General features: G+C 38.9%; 2 protein-coding genes across 5 annotated transcripts in view; one reads left to right on the top strand and one right to left on the bottom strand.

The window, feature by feature from the left end:
* Positions 1–1,712: 1,712 nt before the first annotated feature.
* Positions 1,713–17,713, top strand: sytl4 (synaptotagmin-like 4). 2 transcript variants are annotated; one of them, XM_026145613.2, is made up of 17 exons: positions 1,713–2,030; positions 3,229–3,418; positions 6,158–6,373; positions 8,243–8,352; positions 8,484–8,595; positions 8,681–8,866; positions 9,708–9,822; positions 9,898–9,988; positions 10,102–10,196; positions 11,071–11,163; positions 11,628–11,806; positions 12,181–12,283; positions 13,023–13,184; positions 14,908–15,013; positions 15,087–15,195; positions 15,309–15,517; positions 17,024–17,713. In XM_026145613.2, exons 2-17 carry the CDS (start codon positions 3,300–3,302, stop codon positions 17,170–17,172), a joined length of 2,154 nt encoding a protein of 717 aa, XP_026001398.1. In that variant the 5' UTR covers positions 1,713–2,030; positions 3,229–3,299; the 3' UTR covers positions 17,173–17,713. The 2 variants fall into 2 exon arrangements, with proteins under 2 accessions (XP_026001398.1, XP_080164507.1); XM_080308381.1 differs by lacking the exon at positions 1,713–2,030 and adding an exon at positions 2,106–2,397.
* The window catches only part of srpx2 (sushi-repeat containing protein X-linked 2), an 18,467-nt gene continuing 16,563 nt past the window's right edge, over positions 17,510–19,413 (bottom strand). For all 3 annotated transcript variants that reach the window (XM_080308389.1, XM_026145633.2, XM_026145652.2), the window contains exon 10: positions 17,510–18,621. In XM_080308389.1, coding sequence (XP_080164515.1) covers positions 18,441–18,621 — 181 coding nt within the window. In that variant the 3' untranslated portion in view covers positions 17,510–18,440. The remainder of the gene's footprint in view (positions 18,622–19,413) is intronic.

Below are 19,413 nucleotides of genomic sequence, written 5' to 3'. Positions count from 1 at the left end.
CATCAAACAGTAGGTGGTTAATTTAACAGAATATGCAGTTGTAGTCATGTGAGACTCTTGAATGTCCTGGAGCTTTAATATTGATTAATCTTTGAATTTACACATCTTGTAATACAGCACGTTCCTAATACAGCTGCTTTGCCTGCAGTGGCTGTATTACAAGACGCATTTGACTTCTTCATATGTTTCTAATATTCTACCTTGCTCATCTTAAAATATGCACTCTTCTGGCATGTGAACATGCTCGTAGCTGGATTATGAGAAACACTGGGTTGACATGTTGAGTTTATAACCACCTTCGTAGGTTTGCCTCATCTTGTGGCTAATGTATGGAGATGTGAACTTGCTTTGAACGTAGTACAGGCCTCGGGTTTCCTGCCTCACTTTTATGCAAGGGACTTATGACCGGCGCTGGAAATTCCTCGTTCATAGGAATTAGTTGCAATCCCCAATCCCTTTCACGAGTGCACCAGAGTCACAGTGTCACAGTGCAAGCAGCTAAACAGTCAGGCTGTGCCTTGCTAAAGAGCAGCTCATTGTTGTGTTGTACTATTTCTCAGGTGTGTTTGATTACTAGTACCATTGAGGGTGGCTGCATTGGAAAGCAAATACACTATTATCACTGTTATTCTGCATTAGTCATAAATCTGCCATGATTGAAGATCCACAACCCTCCTTGTTGTTGTTTTTTGTTTGCTTTAAAGGGGGAATGTTTTACTACCATGACCTATATGCATGACATATTAAAGGAAAAGCCTGAATAAATGTCTGCAGAATGCAGTTTTCATACATTGAGAAGTTATGTGAATCATATGATTTGGCTTTTTGCAGGCACGTGGTCTGAATCCAGTTAAGTTGATACGAGAGATTTGAACCTTAATTGGGGGATATGTTCTGCACGGATGGATGGGTCCATCCTTCCTGGAGAAATCAATGCCCTGGGGCAATGAAGCTAATCTGGCTTGTGGTGCTCAAATGTGTCATTTATCCTTCTTTATCTGTCTGTTTCATCCTATTTCTCTTTATTTATGCATTTAAATGTGTTAATAATATTGAAGCACTTGACATGTATCAAAGTCATGGTCTAGTTAGAATAGCAAGGTAGCATAGCTTGTTTTAATCCTATAGATTTATTAGGTTTGCCTTAGATTGAGGTCACTACCACCGCCCAGTTATCAAACAGACATGAAAACAAACAGAACATTACATGTACTGAAAAACGTATTAACCTAAATAATAGTTTATGCAGGGATAAGTGGTGATAAATTCAATCTTATAATCAAAAATGCGTTTACTAAGTAAACATTTTTTGGGCTTTTACAGTAAAATAAGACATGAAACAACAGGAAGGGGAGGGGTTTTCTTCCAAAAAGGACTTTGAAAGTTTGTTGTTGTTGTTGTTTTTATTTTATTTAAACGACATGTGTTTCAGGCTTAAAAGCTGCTGTCATTTTTTAAAACTCAGAAATCATTTTCTTTATGCTCTGCTCTCTTATGGCTGTGCCCTAACAACAAATAATAGCCCGGTATTACAACTATGTGTAACTATCTGCTGTGCTTCTCTCTCTCTCGTTTGCATATTGAATTTCACACATTTAGGTGCAAATTTTAATGAAAAGCGCATATGCATGCACTTTCTTTGTTCCAAGTTTCCAAGGATTAGAAAAAAACAGCTTTGGGGGAGAAAGGAAACCAAGATATGGGCGAGATTTTCCACACCCAGCCCTCCTCCGGTAAATAGAGCAAAGGAAAAGCACCTGTCATGGAAAATGTGGAGAGAGAGAGAGGCGCTCCTGAGCGTCTCCTGCGAACTTTACTTATCTTCCGCCACAAAATCAGCAATTAAGGAGACTCGGGCACGGTTGTGTTTTAACCACGAAGCAGAGTACAGCTGTGTGTACCTACCCGGTGGTGTGATTGTGAGCGCGCGGTGAGCTCGCGTGCTGCTGGTATCACTTTTGCCTGTCTTTTCTCTCGGGAGTGAGTTGCGAGTCGTATAGTGGCTGTTCTCCGTGGACTTCTACCAACAGGTGTGTTTAATTTCCTTTAATGAGTCCGAGCCTTTTTTTAAATTATTTTTATTTAGTAAAATTCGCAGCAGTTGTAACGTGTAGAGTTTACAGACCGGTCTGTGCAGCAGGAAAAAGGGAAGTCTCAGGCGGTCTTTTGATGTAACGTTAGCGTTAATTAGACTTTCAGATAAGGCGCAGTTAGCGACTCATAGTCGAGTTCTTTTTTTAAACTCTTCCAGTCTGTATTTAAATCTGTCAGCGTTGTTTATTGTTTTTAATGCTTTTACCTCCTTTATGTTTACGATTGGTAAAGAATTACGTGCTCACTAACTCAGAGTATTGACCGTTTCCTTGAAGCTTATTCTCTCACTAAGTTGCCCTGCAGGTATTCTTCAACCCTTCATCATAATAACAGGCTCCAGGCATTCAAACAATGAGGAAGAAGTTATCACGTTTTCCACGCGTGCTTAGAAACGGGAGCTTTCTCACAGCTTGCCTCATTTTGCTCCTGCCTAAATCACCCTGCGGGGAGTTTAAATGGAGCATAAAGTTTCAGATGGGGACATGACAGATGACAAGGCTGATGCTGGGTTTAAATTAATGTTTCAGCTCCCGAACTCCACCCTGCTCTCTGTATCCTTAGAGGGTGGGAACCATGCACCGTAGCCAAGTTCATGTTGTCTTTTGCTTTCACCGGGGCAGAGGCTTTCTGTGGGATTTTAAAATCCTCTCACATCCTGGTTCTTCTTTAGGTCATTTCAGCCAGAAACTTCCAGAGTCGTCTCTTGAAATAGAAAGTATTCCTGGTTGTTTTATCAGTATTCCCACCAGGCAAGCTTTGCTGTTGATGTTGGCATGAGATTTAAATAATCCAATGAGAAATCTCCAGCTGAGTTATGCAGGATGGCATACTGGCAGCAGCAACTTCCCTGTATGGAAGCCAACAGGAAGAAGGAAAGGTCACTCAGTCGTCTCCCAGTTATTTGATTAAAACCACATAAACACAACTGTTTCTATCTGGCTGTATTGTCGTTACAGGGATTCGAGTCACTAAGTTCCTGTTTTCACTCAAGGGCTCTGGTGAGCTTGCATTACAGGAGATCATAGGAAAGCAGGTTGTCCTGTAGTAAAGTCAAGCATTAGTTGGAAGGTCTAATTTAAAAAAAACACTTTTTGCATAAACGCTCAACTCCTGATGTTCTTGTTTTGTCCTCAGTGACATCTCGATGTAAAAGTGACTCGATTGAGCCAGTTCACCTGCACTAAGGGTTCTTGGATACAGACGCCATGCCAGAGGCTGTTGACATGATAAACCTGGGCTTCCTGTCTGAATCCGAGCGGGAGCTGATCCTGGAGGTGCTGCGACGAGATGAGAAGCTGAGACAGGCTGAGGACCAGCGTGTGCGGTGAGAAGAGGCTCCTAATTTTTCCACACCTGTCAGTTAGTCACTTGTTATTTAGTTGTTAGAAGTACCAAAATCAACTCATATCTGCCGCTTATATATTTATTTTTTTACTGCACTTCTATTCTGTTTTATTTTTAGCCATTTTTACTTCACAAAAGTATTCCCATGCGTTATATTCAACTTTTCAGATAGTATTTTAATTATTTAGAAATTTGCCCAGTTGGCATTTGATACTTGTAGGGACTTGATATTTATTGTCAGGGTTCAACTAAGAGCTGGATGATAGTAGCTTAATCCAGTTAAAGTAATATTGGCATGGTGGCTTTGTGGTTTTCATAGATAAAAATAATAGACAAAAATAGGAGAACAAAAGATATAGATATTGTAATCTGATTTTATTTTTAAAGAAAAAAACAAAACAAAAACACTGTCAGTGTCACTGTTGTTAATGTGTTGGCTCTAGATACTTATTGCTGTCTCCTACAGTATTAGATGCATCTGGATTCATTGTTTGACTGTTGCTGATTGTTTTGTTTTTATTAGAATTCCATTTAGTTTTAACAAAATGCACATCTATTCAAAATATCAACGCTGCAAAAAGAAATGTAATGACAAAACTAATACAATAAAATAACAATAGCAATCAAAAACTGTAATGTGTCAGTTGCAACTGGATTAAAATTCCACAGATATTGCTTTAGTCGCTTTCTGAATGAGCCTCTGTTTTCATCTATTTAATATTGTTTGGAAACCTTGTCCATAGGTCCCCCGTCTTGCATCATTATGAAGAAAACACTATGTAATGTACTTGCAATGTAGTGCTTTTCCACACTTACTGTTCACTCAGAGTGCTTAAAACTAAAAATATATTTGTAGAGAACTTCATTCTATACATGTAAAAAGCGTTTTATCTTACATCAGCTGATTTTGAATCGCCAGTTAACCAAATGTGCATGTCTTTGGACTCTGAAAGGAAGTTGAACTACCTCGAGTAACAAATGCAGACATGGGGAGAACATGCAAACTCCCTCAAAGTAGGGACCCTGTTACCATGAGGCAACAGTGCACTGTGCAGTGCTAGATATCATTAAGTCATTCTGGAGCTATTGGCGCTTGACGAGCATCTTGAAAAGTATCTGAGACTGCTCACTTTTACTTCAACTCATATTTATCCATAGAGCACCAAATCACAGCAAGAGTCACCTCAAGGCACTTTTGTACTGTAAAGAGAAAAGAAGACCACAAATTTAGATGAGCTCCTATGAGCAAGCACTTGGTGACAGTGGGAAGAAAATATCTCTCTTTAAACAGGACAAAACCTCCAGCAGGACACAGGGAGGGGCAGCCACCTACCATGACCCGGTTGTGAGGAAGGGGAGAAAGACAAACGTAAAACACTCTGTGGAAGAGAGCCAGAGATTATTAATGACTAATAAATACAAAGTGGTGTACATACGAACAGAGTGAAGAGGTGTGTAGAAGAAACACTCGGTGCATCATATGAAGCATGGAGTGTTTCTACTTCAAAGCTCCTTCTTTATAAAAGGAAAAAACAACAAAACTTTGCACTTATATTAAAGTATGATCTACATTAGCATTGATGTGGTCACCAGGACATTTTAAAAACTGCAACTGTATAAAATTAGCAGTCAAAAGAACCTGAAGAAGCTAAAGCTCCGGGATTACATACGGTTTGTTTATCTGATATGTTTCATGTTGTGGCCTTCATCTGGCCCATCATAAAACATATTATAGACAACATATTTTAAACAGTATAGGTGTTCGGTAAGGTTAAAAAAATGCATGCATGTTCTGTTTGATGCAAGTGTTGTTGCAGTTTAAGTTCTTCTGTTAAAGAAAAAGAACTTAAAGCCTCGTCTGACTGTGCACTTTGGAAGCAGGCGAAGTCGTTCCAGAAACCTCTGCAGAGATTTCAGTGCAGGATTGTTAGACTGAGGACTCGGCTATAGAGAACTGAGGCCAATATTTTGACTGTATTGAGACACATTCAGTATTTTGCTAAGATGTTTAATTTCTAGTGTTTATAATGTTCAGTCTTCATTGCTTAAGTTTATTCTGTAATTTAAGATATTTAAGCCTTTTAGGCATTTGTCCTGCTTTTGTAAATCTTTTCTGTTGTTGTACACTGTAAGTCGTAAACATGTGTTGGGGTGGGTTGTACATTACAGATTAGAAATTTGTTCAAAACTGACAATTTACCAAATTGTCAGTTTTGCTTAATGCAGATGAATTTAATCCACCTGCCCTCTGAAGTTAACATATTTTGCTGAATTGAAGTATTGCAGTAAAGTCTAATCTTGTTATCAGCAACAATGTCTCATTTTATTTGCACAAGTATTAAAAAAAAATTAAACAACATTCCGCCCAAGTTCTTTAATGCACAAGACAAATTTACACTAGAAGCTGAGTAACAAAGACACTGTACATATTATTTTAATTTCATAATTCTTGTCTCGCACTATTACTTCTTTATATCAGGCTTTACAGTAATTGAGTAATATTTATGGACTACACCTTGATAATGACCACAAGTTCTGAAATAAAATTATACTTTAACATTTACAAAAAGTATATGTTTAAAAACTTACTTCATGTACTGTTTGTTTTTGGGTTGTTTTGTTTTGTTCTTTTAAAGAAATCCAGCAAAATGTTTACTTTGCCATATGACTGTTTAAGTGAAACTGACTATGTGGCATTTGTGTGGCGTGTTTGGCTCAGGAAGTTGAAGACAGAGCTGCAGGATGTTAAGAGGAAAGGGGCCAAACGTGCCAGTGAAAAATACAGTCAGCATAGCTGTGGCCGATGCCTGGAGCCTTTGAGCCGACTGACTGTTTTTTCCAGCCAGTGTAAGATGTGCAATCACGTCGTATGTCGCAACTGCCGGATGGTCCTGCCCGATGGATCCTGGCTGTGCAACGTGTGTGCCAAAGAATCGTAAGAAACGTTTTAAATTAAACAAATATTGTATCTTCAAAGAACAGGGTGTGTGGGGTTAGGTTGATGTTTTATATTTGAGAGATTTCCATCAAAGCCCAAGTAAGATTCCCATTCGTGCTTCTGAATATTTAAATACTTAAGCAGCCATTTCTCAAAGCAAACTGCCTTGACAATTTTCAGCTGTAGATTTTCTTCCACATTTTACACACAAACGAATATTTTTAGGACGATGTATAAGATTGGTTCAGAATAATTTAAGGTGCCCATTGTGGCTGAAAAGAAATATTTCATCCTTGTCCAAAATCCTCACCAACTTTGAGAGCAGGTTGTGTAGTTTTGAATGCAGATACTGACCAGAAAATTATAATGGTAATTTTTTAATCACATATTAAAGCAATTAAAACTCTATTGTCATTTTTCTCTTTGGTGATTTGAAGGGTAAAAGATTTTTATTGATATTTTTATTTAAATTGGCGAAACCAGTTTTTCCTGGTTAAGCCAATTCTTAACCAGGAAAAATTTGGTTTTGCCAATTCTTGAGTATGATAGCCCACTGAGCTTTAAAGTCTGCATTGCCTCAGAAATATGTGGCCTTTCAATTCATTTCTGCCCATTAATTAGCTCAGTTATGAATATAGCTCATCATTGATGCAGGTTTGCAGTGGCTTACAAAGATGCTATAGGATTGGTCCTTCAGGTTTCCAGGTGACACAGTGCCAGTCAGCTGTTTGTCTTCTTGGGTGTTCCTACATGTCAGGCACTTCTATGATACATGAACATTTTTGTGTAACTTGGATAAGTCAGCGGACAGCATCTGGGAGGTTTTGACTAGCCACTGGAAGAGCTGCTTTTGGTATTCATCCAAGTTCAACAGACACATGAATTGCTCTGTCACGTGAAGTGACAGCGCATGAATTGCTTTTGAGACTAATGATGATTTGCTAGGTTTTATTTTGCATTGTGTATAATACAAAGTGCCCCCAGCAGCCTAAACCTGTAACAGAATTACAAAATTATGGTTCAGGTTCATCTGATCTGGCTCTAAATATGAGCTTTATCAAAAAGTTGTAAACTGATCTTAAAAGTAGAGAGGGTGTTTCCTGAAGATGAACTGAGATCTGGTTCCAAAGGAGAAGGGATTGGTACCTGAAGTAAGCCTGCAGTCTGAGTTGTTTATAGGGATAATATGATACTAAGAGGTCTTTAAGATGTGATGGGACCTGACAAAGGAGAAATATGATCTCTCCTTCTAGCTCCTGTTAGTGCTTGTTGTGGTGTTTTTGGACCAAAGGCTTTCTATGAGCTTTTAGAATAACCTGATAATGGGTAATTACAATAGTCCAACTCTGGAGTAACAGAGTAATTAGATGTTATGTCATTTTTGGCCGTACTGAACAGATGAAAGAAGGCAGTCCTAAAGTTTTGTTTTATGTGTGCGTTAAAGGACATCCTGGTGAAAAATGACTCTAAACTTTCTCACAATATTATTGGTGCCATCCAGACAGAGTATCTGGTTTAACCCATTTGTTTTAGATTTTTACTGTATTTGTCAATATAGTAGTAATAAATAACCAAATATTTGTATGAAAAATCACTGTTGGTCTTGCAAACCACATCTGTTGATGATCAGCTATGCAGTGTGAAATGTATCTCACCACTCATCTCTTCCTCTCCTCGTTGTCTTGCAACATTTTTTGGGCATTAACAGAAACATCAATGAAAACCCAGAACTGCTTGTTTTCAGGATAATCACTATATATGTCGTGTTCTGCACTCTCACATATTGGTCACATACTGCTCACACCTTGTTGGATAACCATTAACAAATCTGTTAGTTAACTGATGAATATTTATATGGGATTCTAGTGATGTCAAGAAAAGAACGGGTGACTGGTTCTACAATCAGCGGGTCAACCGTTTCTCTACAACACCTGGGCATGACCTAGTGAGAGTCTCCCTGAGAAAGAAGCAGCCATGTGAGTACAGTTAACAGGAAGTAGAACTGTTGAGCTAGTTATGTAAACATCAGCCGGCCTGCAGTCAGAGCAGTGACGTTACAGTTCACTTTTTTTTTTTTTCTTGTTTGTTTTTTGTTCTGTGTTTATAGCGAAGAAACGAGAGACAGCAGGTGAAGTCCTGTTGAGTAGTTCTGAAATAAATTCAGGTCCTCCTAAGTATCCGTCTCTGACGAAGCAGAAACTTCAGATGGTTGACAACAGGTGTGCTGTCACTCTTAACATCAGTTTTGTCTGGTTTTAAAAATGTTCATTAAACCACTTCTCAAACTCGCATTTTTGTTGACAGTAATTCAAGCAGTTATATTGGATCCATCACTTCAAGGGCATCATTGGAATCAAAGGAGGAGGAAGAATTAAAGGTCCAACCAAACTCAAATCGCAGTGACACGGAGTCTGTAGAAAGTTCCAGTATAGCCAGCGTTAAAACTGAGACGGAGTCTGGCCGTGTGACCCCCGAGCCTGAGCAACCAAGGTAAACCCAGATGTAGCTGATCAAATAGCAATTTTTGAGACCGGAATAGCAGCATTTAGCTCTCTTCTACATGGTGTTTAGCTCCTAATTGAGTAGAGTATTTAGTCTGACACCGTTAAGATCAAAGTGGGGTCTGATCATAAAAGTTGAAAAACTCAGACTGTATTTTTAAACTAACAGATAATGATATTTATGTGACAGCGTTATGAGAAAGTAGAGCAATTAAAGCCATTTTAACCTACATTTGATTGTTATTAAGCCTGAAATGTTTGTGTACTAAAGAAAGAACTTATTACAATGTAAATATTCTCAAAAGTTCAGTGATGTTGCAGTATAGTAAAGCAGCATATTTAATCTCCTATATTCACCTAGTTGTTAATCATTTCTAAGTTGTGTTGGTACTTAAAAAAATGAGAAACTATTGCAAAGTAAGGCCCTAGTATATCTAAACAAAGTTTCCATCATATCTGACCTTGGACTTCACACTTGTTCGTGTTACTGTCAGTATAATTATGTGTTGATTTGTGCTATATCCTTAGAAATGGGATCATGAACAGCATAATATCCCATCTAAATTAGGAAGCCCAGCTGGGGGCTTGTTTCTAATACAGTTTTCAGTTTGTATGCTAAGTAGGGTCACAGGCCTCAAATATCCACCAAAGTAGTTTTAATTAAAGTGCTCTCCCATTCTCGATTTCAGAACTGAGGTCACACAACTGAAATGAAACACAAATCTGAGGCTAATGGGACTTCTTTACAAAACTAAAAGTTTTTATTTGTATATTAGAACAAAAAAGGTCTTTATTGTAGTTGTTAAATGTCTGTTTCTTTTGCCAACCAGGAAGGAGAACAGCTTTGTTCGGACCAGCCCAGTAGGATCCAGTAATTCCAGTCTGACTGTCTCCATCAAAGCAGATACTGTCAGCAGTGAAACCACCAACGCAGAGATCAACACTGTAAGATAGTTTTCATTGTTTGAAATATTTTCGCCACCTTCTTCTCTGACTGCATCTTGTTTCTGGTCACTTTAGGCCCCAGAAGTAAAATCCTCCACTGTAAACCCAGAGCTGGATGTTGATAGACTCTTTAAGAAGAGCATCAAGCGAGGCACAAAACCTGCAGGTTTGTATTGTCTGTTAACATGTGCAGTGTTGTTCCCCGTAATCACAACAAAAATGTGTTTGTTTTTTTTTCTGTATTCATTATATGTATTTAATTGCTGGTGTGTTCATTAGAGTATGCATCAACACTGGACCTGCGTAATGAACGTGACACATCAGAGGCATCACTGGGCAAAAGGAGCAGATCTGTACCAGGCTTGGATATACAGGCGAGTGTGTGTGTAGCTGCTTAGATTTTATAATGTCACATTAAAGTTAATTACCAAGGATAACATTGTTTCCATCAATGTAGCTATGTGAAAGAATCATCAAAAACGGATCCTGCAACCATTTTATTGCCTTCTTTTAATCCCCAGTGCTACCTTTCCAGTTTCAGAGGATGTTTAAGTATGTCTAAGGATGATTTTTGACAGCAGAGGTGATGACAAGGGCAGAAGAAGTGACATTCTGGGCTGTTAGATTTGATCAAAAGTAGTTGTTCTCGTGGTGGATATCAACAGCATTCAAGCCAGATTAACTTTCACAAGGTTGAGTGGCAAAGGCAGGCGAGAGGTGGCATTCTGTTATTTTAAAAGAGCAATAACTGTGAACATTTTCAAAGACGGTCCCTCCAGATGAAATCTTGTCTGTCTGTTAAGTGATGGAGGCGGTTGTGTAATAACTTGCATAAAGGTGGTGGTTGGGCATGCAACAGGAGGCTAACCCCTAAGCCTCTCACGTCTACATTGCTAGCCACTCACTTTGTGAAGTGAGTGTAAATTGGAAAGCTAGAGAAACTGTTGGGCACGCCCTTCATCCATCATTGGAGATCTTTTTTGCTGGAAAAGTGTGCATTGTGTTAGCAAAATCCAGGTCAATCCATTTGGTGATCAATAAATTTTGATATATTCTGCCCTTTAAATTAAAATGCCATTGGTTTGATCGGTAATTTGGTGGGTATTTAGTCAATAGCTAAATGGTTATTAAATCAACTTTTATTTTTCTGAAAACCTCAAATACCTTTTTGAAACTAGATGATTCTGCTGGGTCTCAAAGTCTGTGTGTGTATGATAAACTTGCTAAGTGTGTATTGTGGTGCCGCAGGAAGATGAAGAAGAGGAAGAAGATATCGACAGCTTGGTTAGCTTTCATAGAAGAACGATGAACTCAAATTCCTCCAGCCTGCGTGGCTCAAAGGTAAAGTAATGACAGAACTCGCATTAGATCTCTCAAGTAGTTTTTGAAGTGCAGCTCATTACGTGTCTCATAACAGAGCTGATACTTACTTATCTGAACAAGGATCTTTAACCTCAGGAAATCCTCTAGCGCGTTAGGAAGTGCAAAACCGATAGTGCGAGTCCAGCAAAGTGTTTCTATAGTTACCAGAGCCTGAATAGAAGGCAAAGCTGTCACCAAGACGACTTTAATGCTATTAATATGGATTTACGAAACATCCTGACAATGCTTAACTCAATTTGTCCCTAACAATCTTTCTGTATCTTTGTAGAATTTTTCTCAATCTGTAGCTTCTTTGTTCCCTTGCTATTACTTTTTAAACTGAAGCACTGAGTCTGTTTCTCCACTTATTAACTAAAATTGAATATTTGTCATCAACTTGAAACAAATGCAGGCATCGTTAATGATCGTTTGTTATCATGCAGAGCACACTGGGCAGCATGATGAGCCTTTACAGTGAAGCTGGAGACTTTGACAGTGTGGAGGTGAAGGGAGATGTTGTGTTCTCTGTAAGTTACGACGAGAGCAGCCAGAGCCTCCAGGTCTTCATCAAGGAGTGTCATCAGCTGGCTTATGGCGATGCTGCACGGAGTGTCTGCAACCCGTAAGAGCTTTCACTACACTCCAAACCTACATCGATCTCCAACTGGCAGAATTTAAAATTAAAAGCGAAGTTTAGTCAAACTTTAACCTTCAGATTAAGCAGCACTGTTGATTGTGCCTAAAAACTACACATTTTTCTACTGCGCACACACCCCTCAGTAATGTAAGCAAAGCTTTGATCAATGTCGATAAGAGGTTACTGTGTTTACTGAGTCTCAGTAAACACATCCCAGAGCTGATTAGTTGAGCTTCACAGGAAATTGAGTGTCAACAGACAAACATTTTTCTCAGCATTTAGTCAGGAGATACAACAGATGAGCAGTAATAATGACAGGGAGACTCATGATTTGACCTGCTTCTGTGTTTATGTTACAGCTATGTCAAATGTTATCTGCTCCCTGACAAATCTCGCCAGAGCAAAAAGAAAACCAGCACCAAGAGAAACATTATAAACCCAGTCTACAGTGAAACTTTAAAGGTGATGATTTATCATTTTTCTCATGCCTAACTGGACTCCAACTGTTGATCTTACCCTGTTGACTTAAAGACGCTCCCTTATTAGCGACCTTGCGCCATGTCTGCTGCAAATAATGACCGCACCTACGGAGACCTTAAGGTTGATATTGACTTTGCAGATTAGAGTAGCTGTTGTCAAATATTGATTTTAGTTCCAGCCTTCAGTGTAGAGTCAGCTTAAGCAGAGTAGCAAACTGTTGACAGGGAAATTAACCAGAAAGATCCATCTCAACATGTTTTGTTTTTTTTGTTGTTAAATAATCTCAATTTTTCACGTCATAGTTTGTGTTCCTGTCTACTTTTAAAAGACTGAAATGTCCACATTTGGAGGTTGAAGCAGTAGCAGTGGTGTGAATTATTTCACCACCCACACCTGAGATCATATTGTTTAACCAGATTGTAAATTATAATTTGAAACTACAAAGCTGTTTCAGAAGCAGATCAGGGTTTGGCTTAAAATGGGCATTTTGGGTCAATCAGTTATGGGTCAATACATATTCAGTATAAAAAAAAAAAATGGTTTGTTTTTTGTGAATATTGCACATTTCACTGAAAATGTGAGCGGCGAATAACTGTGTGGGTTGTGGCATCCTGGTGAGCTGACGAGATTCAACTATGGGCTAAAAAGCTCCTCAAAGCCACGCGTTGGAGAATTATCTACCAGGCTTTTGATCATCACGTCTCCTCTCTTCTTCTACCAGTACTCTATCAACCGCTCTCAGTTGTCCACTCGCTCCCTCTCGATATCAGTCTGGCATCATGGTCGCCTCAGCCGCAACGCCTTCTTGGGAGAGGTGGAGATCCCCTTGGACTGCAGAGACCTCGACTCCCCACAGGAGGAGCGCATGGCTCTCCTGGCAAAGGTAGAGCAGAGATTCTGTGCTCTTTAAGGAGTTTTCTTGTAGCTATGTTGAAACTCAACAAATGGCTTGTTTACCCATGAGGTCCGATGCAGAGTGTACATCTGCGTTGTGCTGAATAGGTGGAGTTTGCACACATTTTAAACTGCGTATCGGGGGCGTGCACTGATGCCCCACCCAGTTTAAGCACTGAAGGAAGCCTGAATGACTACCTCGACCATGTGACTAATACAAACAAAGCTGGACCATTTTAGATGAAACGGTTAACAAATTAAAATATTGATTTTAATTGGTTTATCTGCAAAATGCCAGCAGGTGTTTGCTGATAGATTCCTCTCTTAGTGACACTGTGACCTTTAAACCTCAATTACTTTAAAGTGAGGAGACCTCACACAGGCAATGTCTCCCTTCTATTTGAAACATTTACTCCTTCCTCACCACTCATCATCAGCTTACTGTTTTATCCAGAGCCATGTAACATTTTATGAATTAACTAGAATTTGAATGAAGGGTCTCTAAGCAAAGGAGAGCTGCACCAGGTAGCCCCTTCCTTTATCAGGCTGAAATAATAGCCTTTGTACTAATTTATAATTCTATCAACGCTGCTGTGAATGATGTCTCTTCCTTTATGAATTGCATCATACGGGTATCTACAACATGGACAATAAACTGCAGTTGTTTGGGTAAAGTCACATGATCTGTGAAAACCAGTAAAACCCAACTGCTGTGTTATCACAAGATCCAGTTTGAGCTGTTTACTGTAGAAATTACCTTTGGTTGAGCTGGCAGTTGCTGTCTGAGGTTTAATTATAGAAAGTTCAGTAAAGAAATCTTAATAAAGCTCATGTAACTTTAATTTGATCTCTAAAATATTGATCATACCATGGGAGTCTTTGTAAGCAGCACTGTAAAACCAGGTGAGGGCTGATTTAGATGAAGCGTTTGCGCTTGTGCTCTATTGCCCTGCATTTTTGCTGGATTTATTTTTCTTTATTACTTAGAGATAAAGCCACAGTGAACACGCTTTACACATTGTCTGCATCCACACTAGCAGTCTTCCTCTGTGGACTGCTGCTTTTCATTGAGGGCATTTTAACACCTATAGTTTGTTAAATCTGGTCAGAATTCATTGATGAGTTTGTAGCTTTTCACTGTGATTTGATTTGTTTTTACACAAAGAAAAAATCCAAGTGCACTCCAAGCAAAACAAAATGCGTCACTAGATAGAGAGTAATCAGTCTGCTTATTGGCCTGATGTGTCTGTGGCAGAAGCAACAACAGTAAATGCAGAAAGGAGGTGTTGTGTTCTGGACTGTTGGAGAAGATGAAAAATTTATTTCACAGCTAGATGCTAGCCCGTACAGACCCTTGCCACAGAATACAAAGCATAAATGGACTAAACACTGCAGGTGGGAAAACGCCCTGAAACTTATTGACCTGTAGATCAGTGCATTTGGATGAAAGCAGTGGCTTTTGTGCAGGAGACCGGACAAAATGATGGCTTCAGCAAGCAGCAAGAATAATAAAAAGCACATTGCAGACCAGAGTGAGCAGCCCAAATGTCAATCAATTTAAATCAAAGCAACAGTATTGATTAGCTATGAAGAAAAGAGCCTGGCTGTTACAGATGTTGTCTTATATATTTACAGGTTTGAGTTTCCATGTTAGTACATTGGCATGTGTACAAATTAACTTTTTTTTTCTTTTTTTTTGTCTTTTCAAACAGGCAGCCTCTGTTGTGCCACCTTCAGCTTTTGCTCAGTACAAAGGGGAATTGATTATCTCCTTGAAGTTTGTCACACCTAAAAAGCAAACAGCTGAGAAAACCAAAGGTAAAAAAAAAAGTGGCTGTTTCTATCTCTGGCTTTGCTTCAAATTTCTGAGCTCGTCTGTTCTCCCGTTCAGACAAAAAAGCCAGGGTGGAGGAAGGAGGAGAGCTGCATGTCCTAATAAAGGAGGCAAAGAATTTGATGGCAATGAAGTCAGGAGGCACATCGGATAGCTTTGTGAAGGGGTTGGTGATCACCTGTCCAATTCTTAAACCAATAAAAAATAAATAAACTCACTCATGGTTTTTAAACGGGAATTTGTATTTTTTAAATTAGTTTGGTGTTTGTGGCTTTGCAGCTACCTGTTCCCAACTAAGGCAAAGAACTCAAAGAGGAAGACTCCAGTTATGAAGAAGAGCCTGAACCCCCACTACAATGAAACATTCGTGTACAAGGAGCTGACTCTGGAGCAGCTGAAGGAGATGTGTCTGGAGCTGACTGTGTGGGACAAAGAGTCCTTGCACAGCAATGAATTCCTGGGAGGTGTCCGCCTCAGCTCCGGAGAAGGTAAATGATCAAATCTATGAAGTCCTGGTGTCGTCTTTTTCACCTGGCTTTTAAAGCTCATATGTGAGATGGACTGTTTTTTTTGGGGGGGGGGGATAAACTAGACTATTTTTTTCTTTGCTGCTGTCTCCAGCAAGTGGAATAAATCATTAAACTACAAAGATTTTGAGGTTCGCAACCATTGTTACCCCTCACCTGTAAAAGGCTGATGGGGTATTTTCATCACAGCAACAGGCAGGCGCGCAACATGGACGCCCAAGTTTGTTAATGTGATAGTTTGAATCTCAGTTATTTCAACATCCAGGTCAGAAGTTTTCAGAAAAATCTTGGAATGTGATAACTCGAGAAGAAAGTCGCCTAGGATTTTCAAATTTGTACCATAGGCACATCCATTGAGAGACTGGGTGGTAGCTATAGCAGCTGCCAGTATTTTTTTTTTTTTTTAATTATTTGTATTTTTATATATTTTTTTAAGCAGTTTCCTCTTCCTTTAGTATTACCTGTATTTGTTAGGTACATTTTGTGGGTGTCTTTTAAAGTTGCATGGTTTTTGGGGGGGGTTTTGGTTTTTTTTTTTTTTTTATACAAAAGTCCCTCCAGTCCCCCTGCACTTCAACAAGGAAAAGCAAAGAGGAAAAACATCTCTGACTCTGGAATATATTTAAGTTTGAAGAACTTTTGAATGAAAAATGAGCACAATGAACGTCATCTCCCATTTCATGCACTTAAAACTGCACATGCACAAAGGGATGTGAGTCAGTATTTAAAAAAACAAAACAATCATCTTACAAAACATGAAACCATAACCTGTTAACAAACCAATTCATTTGTCAGATATTATTTATGGGCAATCGGACAGGAGTGACCACATGGTCCTTTATGTGGGCCTGCACAGCATTTTTATCTCTCGTCCCCCTCACCTCTCATACTGAGATACAAATTTTGTTTTCAGAAATCAACAATGTAAAACAAACTGTTCTAAGGTCTGGCTTTCATTGAAAGGCTACTTCCTCCTGCTAAGTAAAATGTTACCCTCTTTGTTCAAGCTACACCCAGCATTGGGAAATTTGACCACAATCACACGCTATGCAGAACTTTCTGGAATGTAATGGGAGAAAGATGTGCTGTTGATGGATGTATCCCCAGCAAAATCAAATGATTAAAAGACAAAACAACAGAAATAACATCCTTAAGACTAAGCTTTAGCTTCCTTGTGCTATATTTAGTAGCAAGGGGTTTGGGAAATTTGCATTCATATAAAATATATTTGTCCTTGAAACTCTTTGCTCTACATTTAGTTTGTTAACATTTGGTCAGCCTAAAAGCAAGCAATATGTCACAGTGGAGTAAAGATGACTTGAATTGAAATTCATGCCAATATAATGGGTTTTACAATTAAACTAAAATACAAAAATTAAGCATCTTTGAGAAAAAACAGTTGTAGAATTTACTATTATTAATGAGAAAAACAGATTCTGCAGTGACTGTGCAATCTTAACCCTGCAGGCACAGTAAAGGTGGGCAAAGAGGAGGTGGAGCTGGACTCGGTTGGAGAGGAGATTAGTCTCTGGCAGAAGATGATGCAGTACCCGGACTCATGGGCAGAGGGCACTCTTACACTGCGTTCCACTATGGGGAAGGCGAAGGGCAAATGAGGACAGCACACGCCTGAGATGATGAGAAGCTGTGTCCTGTGAGACTAACATGGGATTGTGGATTAATTTTATTTTCTCAAGCTTGTCACACCAGAGCAGGCCGGTCTCTTGAAGTGAGCGGTCACCCAGTTTGTTGTCGTGACACTCCACAGCTGCTCACACCTGCTCTCTCTGCACGGGGTTCATCTTTAACACGGCCCCCAAACTGCAGATGGGTGTTAACCTTTTGGAAGCGTGCCAAAGCATCACCACAACAGATTTATTTTGTTAAAGCAGTCACTTTTTTAAAAATTCAAACTGTATATATATTCTAGCTATTCAAAATCATGCACAGCACTTGGCAGTTTCTCACAGTTCTCTTTATTTGTGTCGAGATGCAAACTGGTGTGGGAAAACAATTTGAAACAAACTGGTTATGCAGTATTTCAGCTGTCGCTTCTAAGAAATTCTGCTTTATTTAATCCATACCAGTGCATTTACATTACTATTTGTATAACTTGCATGAGAAGTTTTTCAATAAAGAACATTTTATCTTTGGTAACACTGTTTACCTCAATGCTCTCTCCACCAAAAAACAAAAATAAACTAAACTCAGACATTCTTTCGCTTTCTCCACTTTAAACTAAAGATAAAAGAGAGCAACACTACACACGCTACACTTTTTTTTCCGCTTTTTTTTCTTTTAAATGTTGGTAAAAAATATAACTTTTAGGAGATAAAGCTTTTATAACCTTTAGAGCAAAGTTGGCAGTAGATTATATTTATCAGATCTGACTTGTTATGCATGCAAGTTTATATCCTATTGAATTAAAGTTGATTTATATACTGCTTCAGACTAACTGCTCGGAAGCATTTCAGTGTATGGATGTGGTGAAAGATGCTTCTAGAAGGAATTTGGTTACATCTGAGTCCAGCTGGGAATTGTCTTTGATAATAAAGAAGCTCCATACAAATACATATCTACATTTCTATATGTGTGTATATACACATATTTGCAGGTGTGTTTTACTTCTAATCTTAAATGCTAGATATTCTGTGGCAAACGCTTTCTGCTGTCAGCACCCCTTTGGCTGATGATTTAATACAGAGCAAACAGTGCTTGCACTTCAGTGTTGTATAATCACATTTTAAAACAAGGAACTGCTGTCTTGTCTTTTTTTTCCCCGCTTCAAATGTTCCTCTGAACCTGGTTTCTGGTTGTTTGTCCTTACTGTGTGTTAGTAATACTGATGAGTGCATTGCTGTGGCAACGACAGAGGTTTATTAAATTAGTCACAGAAATCGCTGCGGAGCTCCAGTTTCTCCCGTTCCTCTTCGTCCAGCAGGAAACTGTCGATGTAGGAGAACAGCTCATCTGAACCCACGGGGGAAATGAAGCGCTCTCGGTCCAGACCGAGCTCATCCAGGAGCACCATGCTGAAGTAGCTTCTGGATATTCTGAATGCTTGCCTGTGGAGAAACCCAATAAGAGCCATTAACACATCCTCTACAGTGAAAATTACAAATAATTCATCCTTGTAATATTCTGGATAGCTGGATATTTATAATTGGCAAACGTTGCTTAAAAAAGTCAACTTTTTGCTTCAAGGTTTGCCTTCTCAAAGTAGTCACACATCATTCTTTAGGTGTTCAAAATGATCAGATTGGAGTATAAAAGCTGCATTATCTATTTTAGTTTTGACCACTTGATTCCTGAATTTAAAAACATCCATCCGTTATCTTCCACGTATCAAATTCTGAGTCCTGCAGGGCCTCTCACAGAATAACACCATATAAAATTGTTACAATAATGTCAGGCATGTTTTTTAGAGACTTGAGAAATTGATTCAAGCTTTACAGCTCTGAATGCCTCAGGGTGTTAGCATAGCAATAGACTAAGAAGCAGAGCATAGCAATAATAAACTCTTCACAGAAGTGCTCATATAATTAGCGCCAGGTTGCTTCCACCCCAAGAAACACTGTATGTGAACACAGATCCTAAAATATTTCTGGTTTGTGGTCTCAATCACTAGTTTCATGTCTTATTTAGTACAAAAAATAAGTGAATGATGATCCCATTTAAACTGGAATAACATTACTGCCTTGTGATGAATATATTCTCAGAATAAGCTGGTGACAGCCAAAATGTTCAAAACAAGTCTTCAAAATAGGATTTAGCGAACCAATGGGTTACAGCAAGGTAGTTACAGCCATCATTTATATACAGTCTATGGAGAGTGCACGATCACTGTATTAAAAAGA

The sequence above is a fragment of the Astatotilapia calliptera genome, chromosome 2 (genome assembly GCF_964374335.1).
Source record: "Astatotilapia calliptera chromosome 2, fAstCal68.1, whole genome shotgun sequence".
In the NCBI taxonomy this organism is placed as follows: domain Eukaryota; kingdom Metazoa; phylum Chordata; class Actinopteri; order Cichliformes; family Cichlidae; genus Astatotilapia; species Astatotilapia calliptera.
This window is presented reverse-complemented; position numbering and strand designations above follow the sequence as displayed.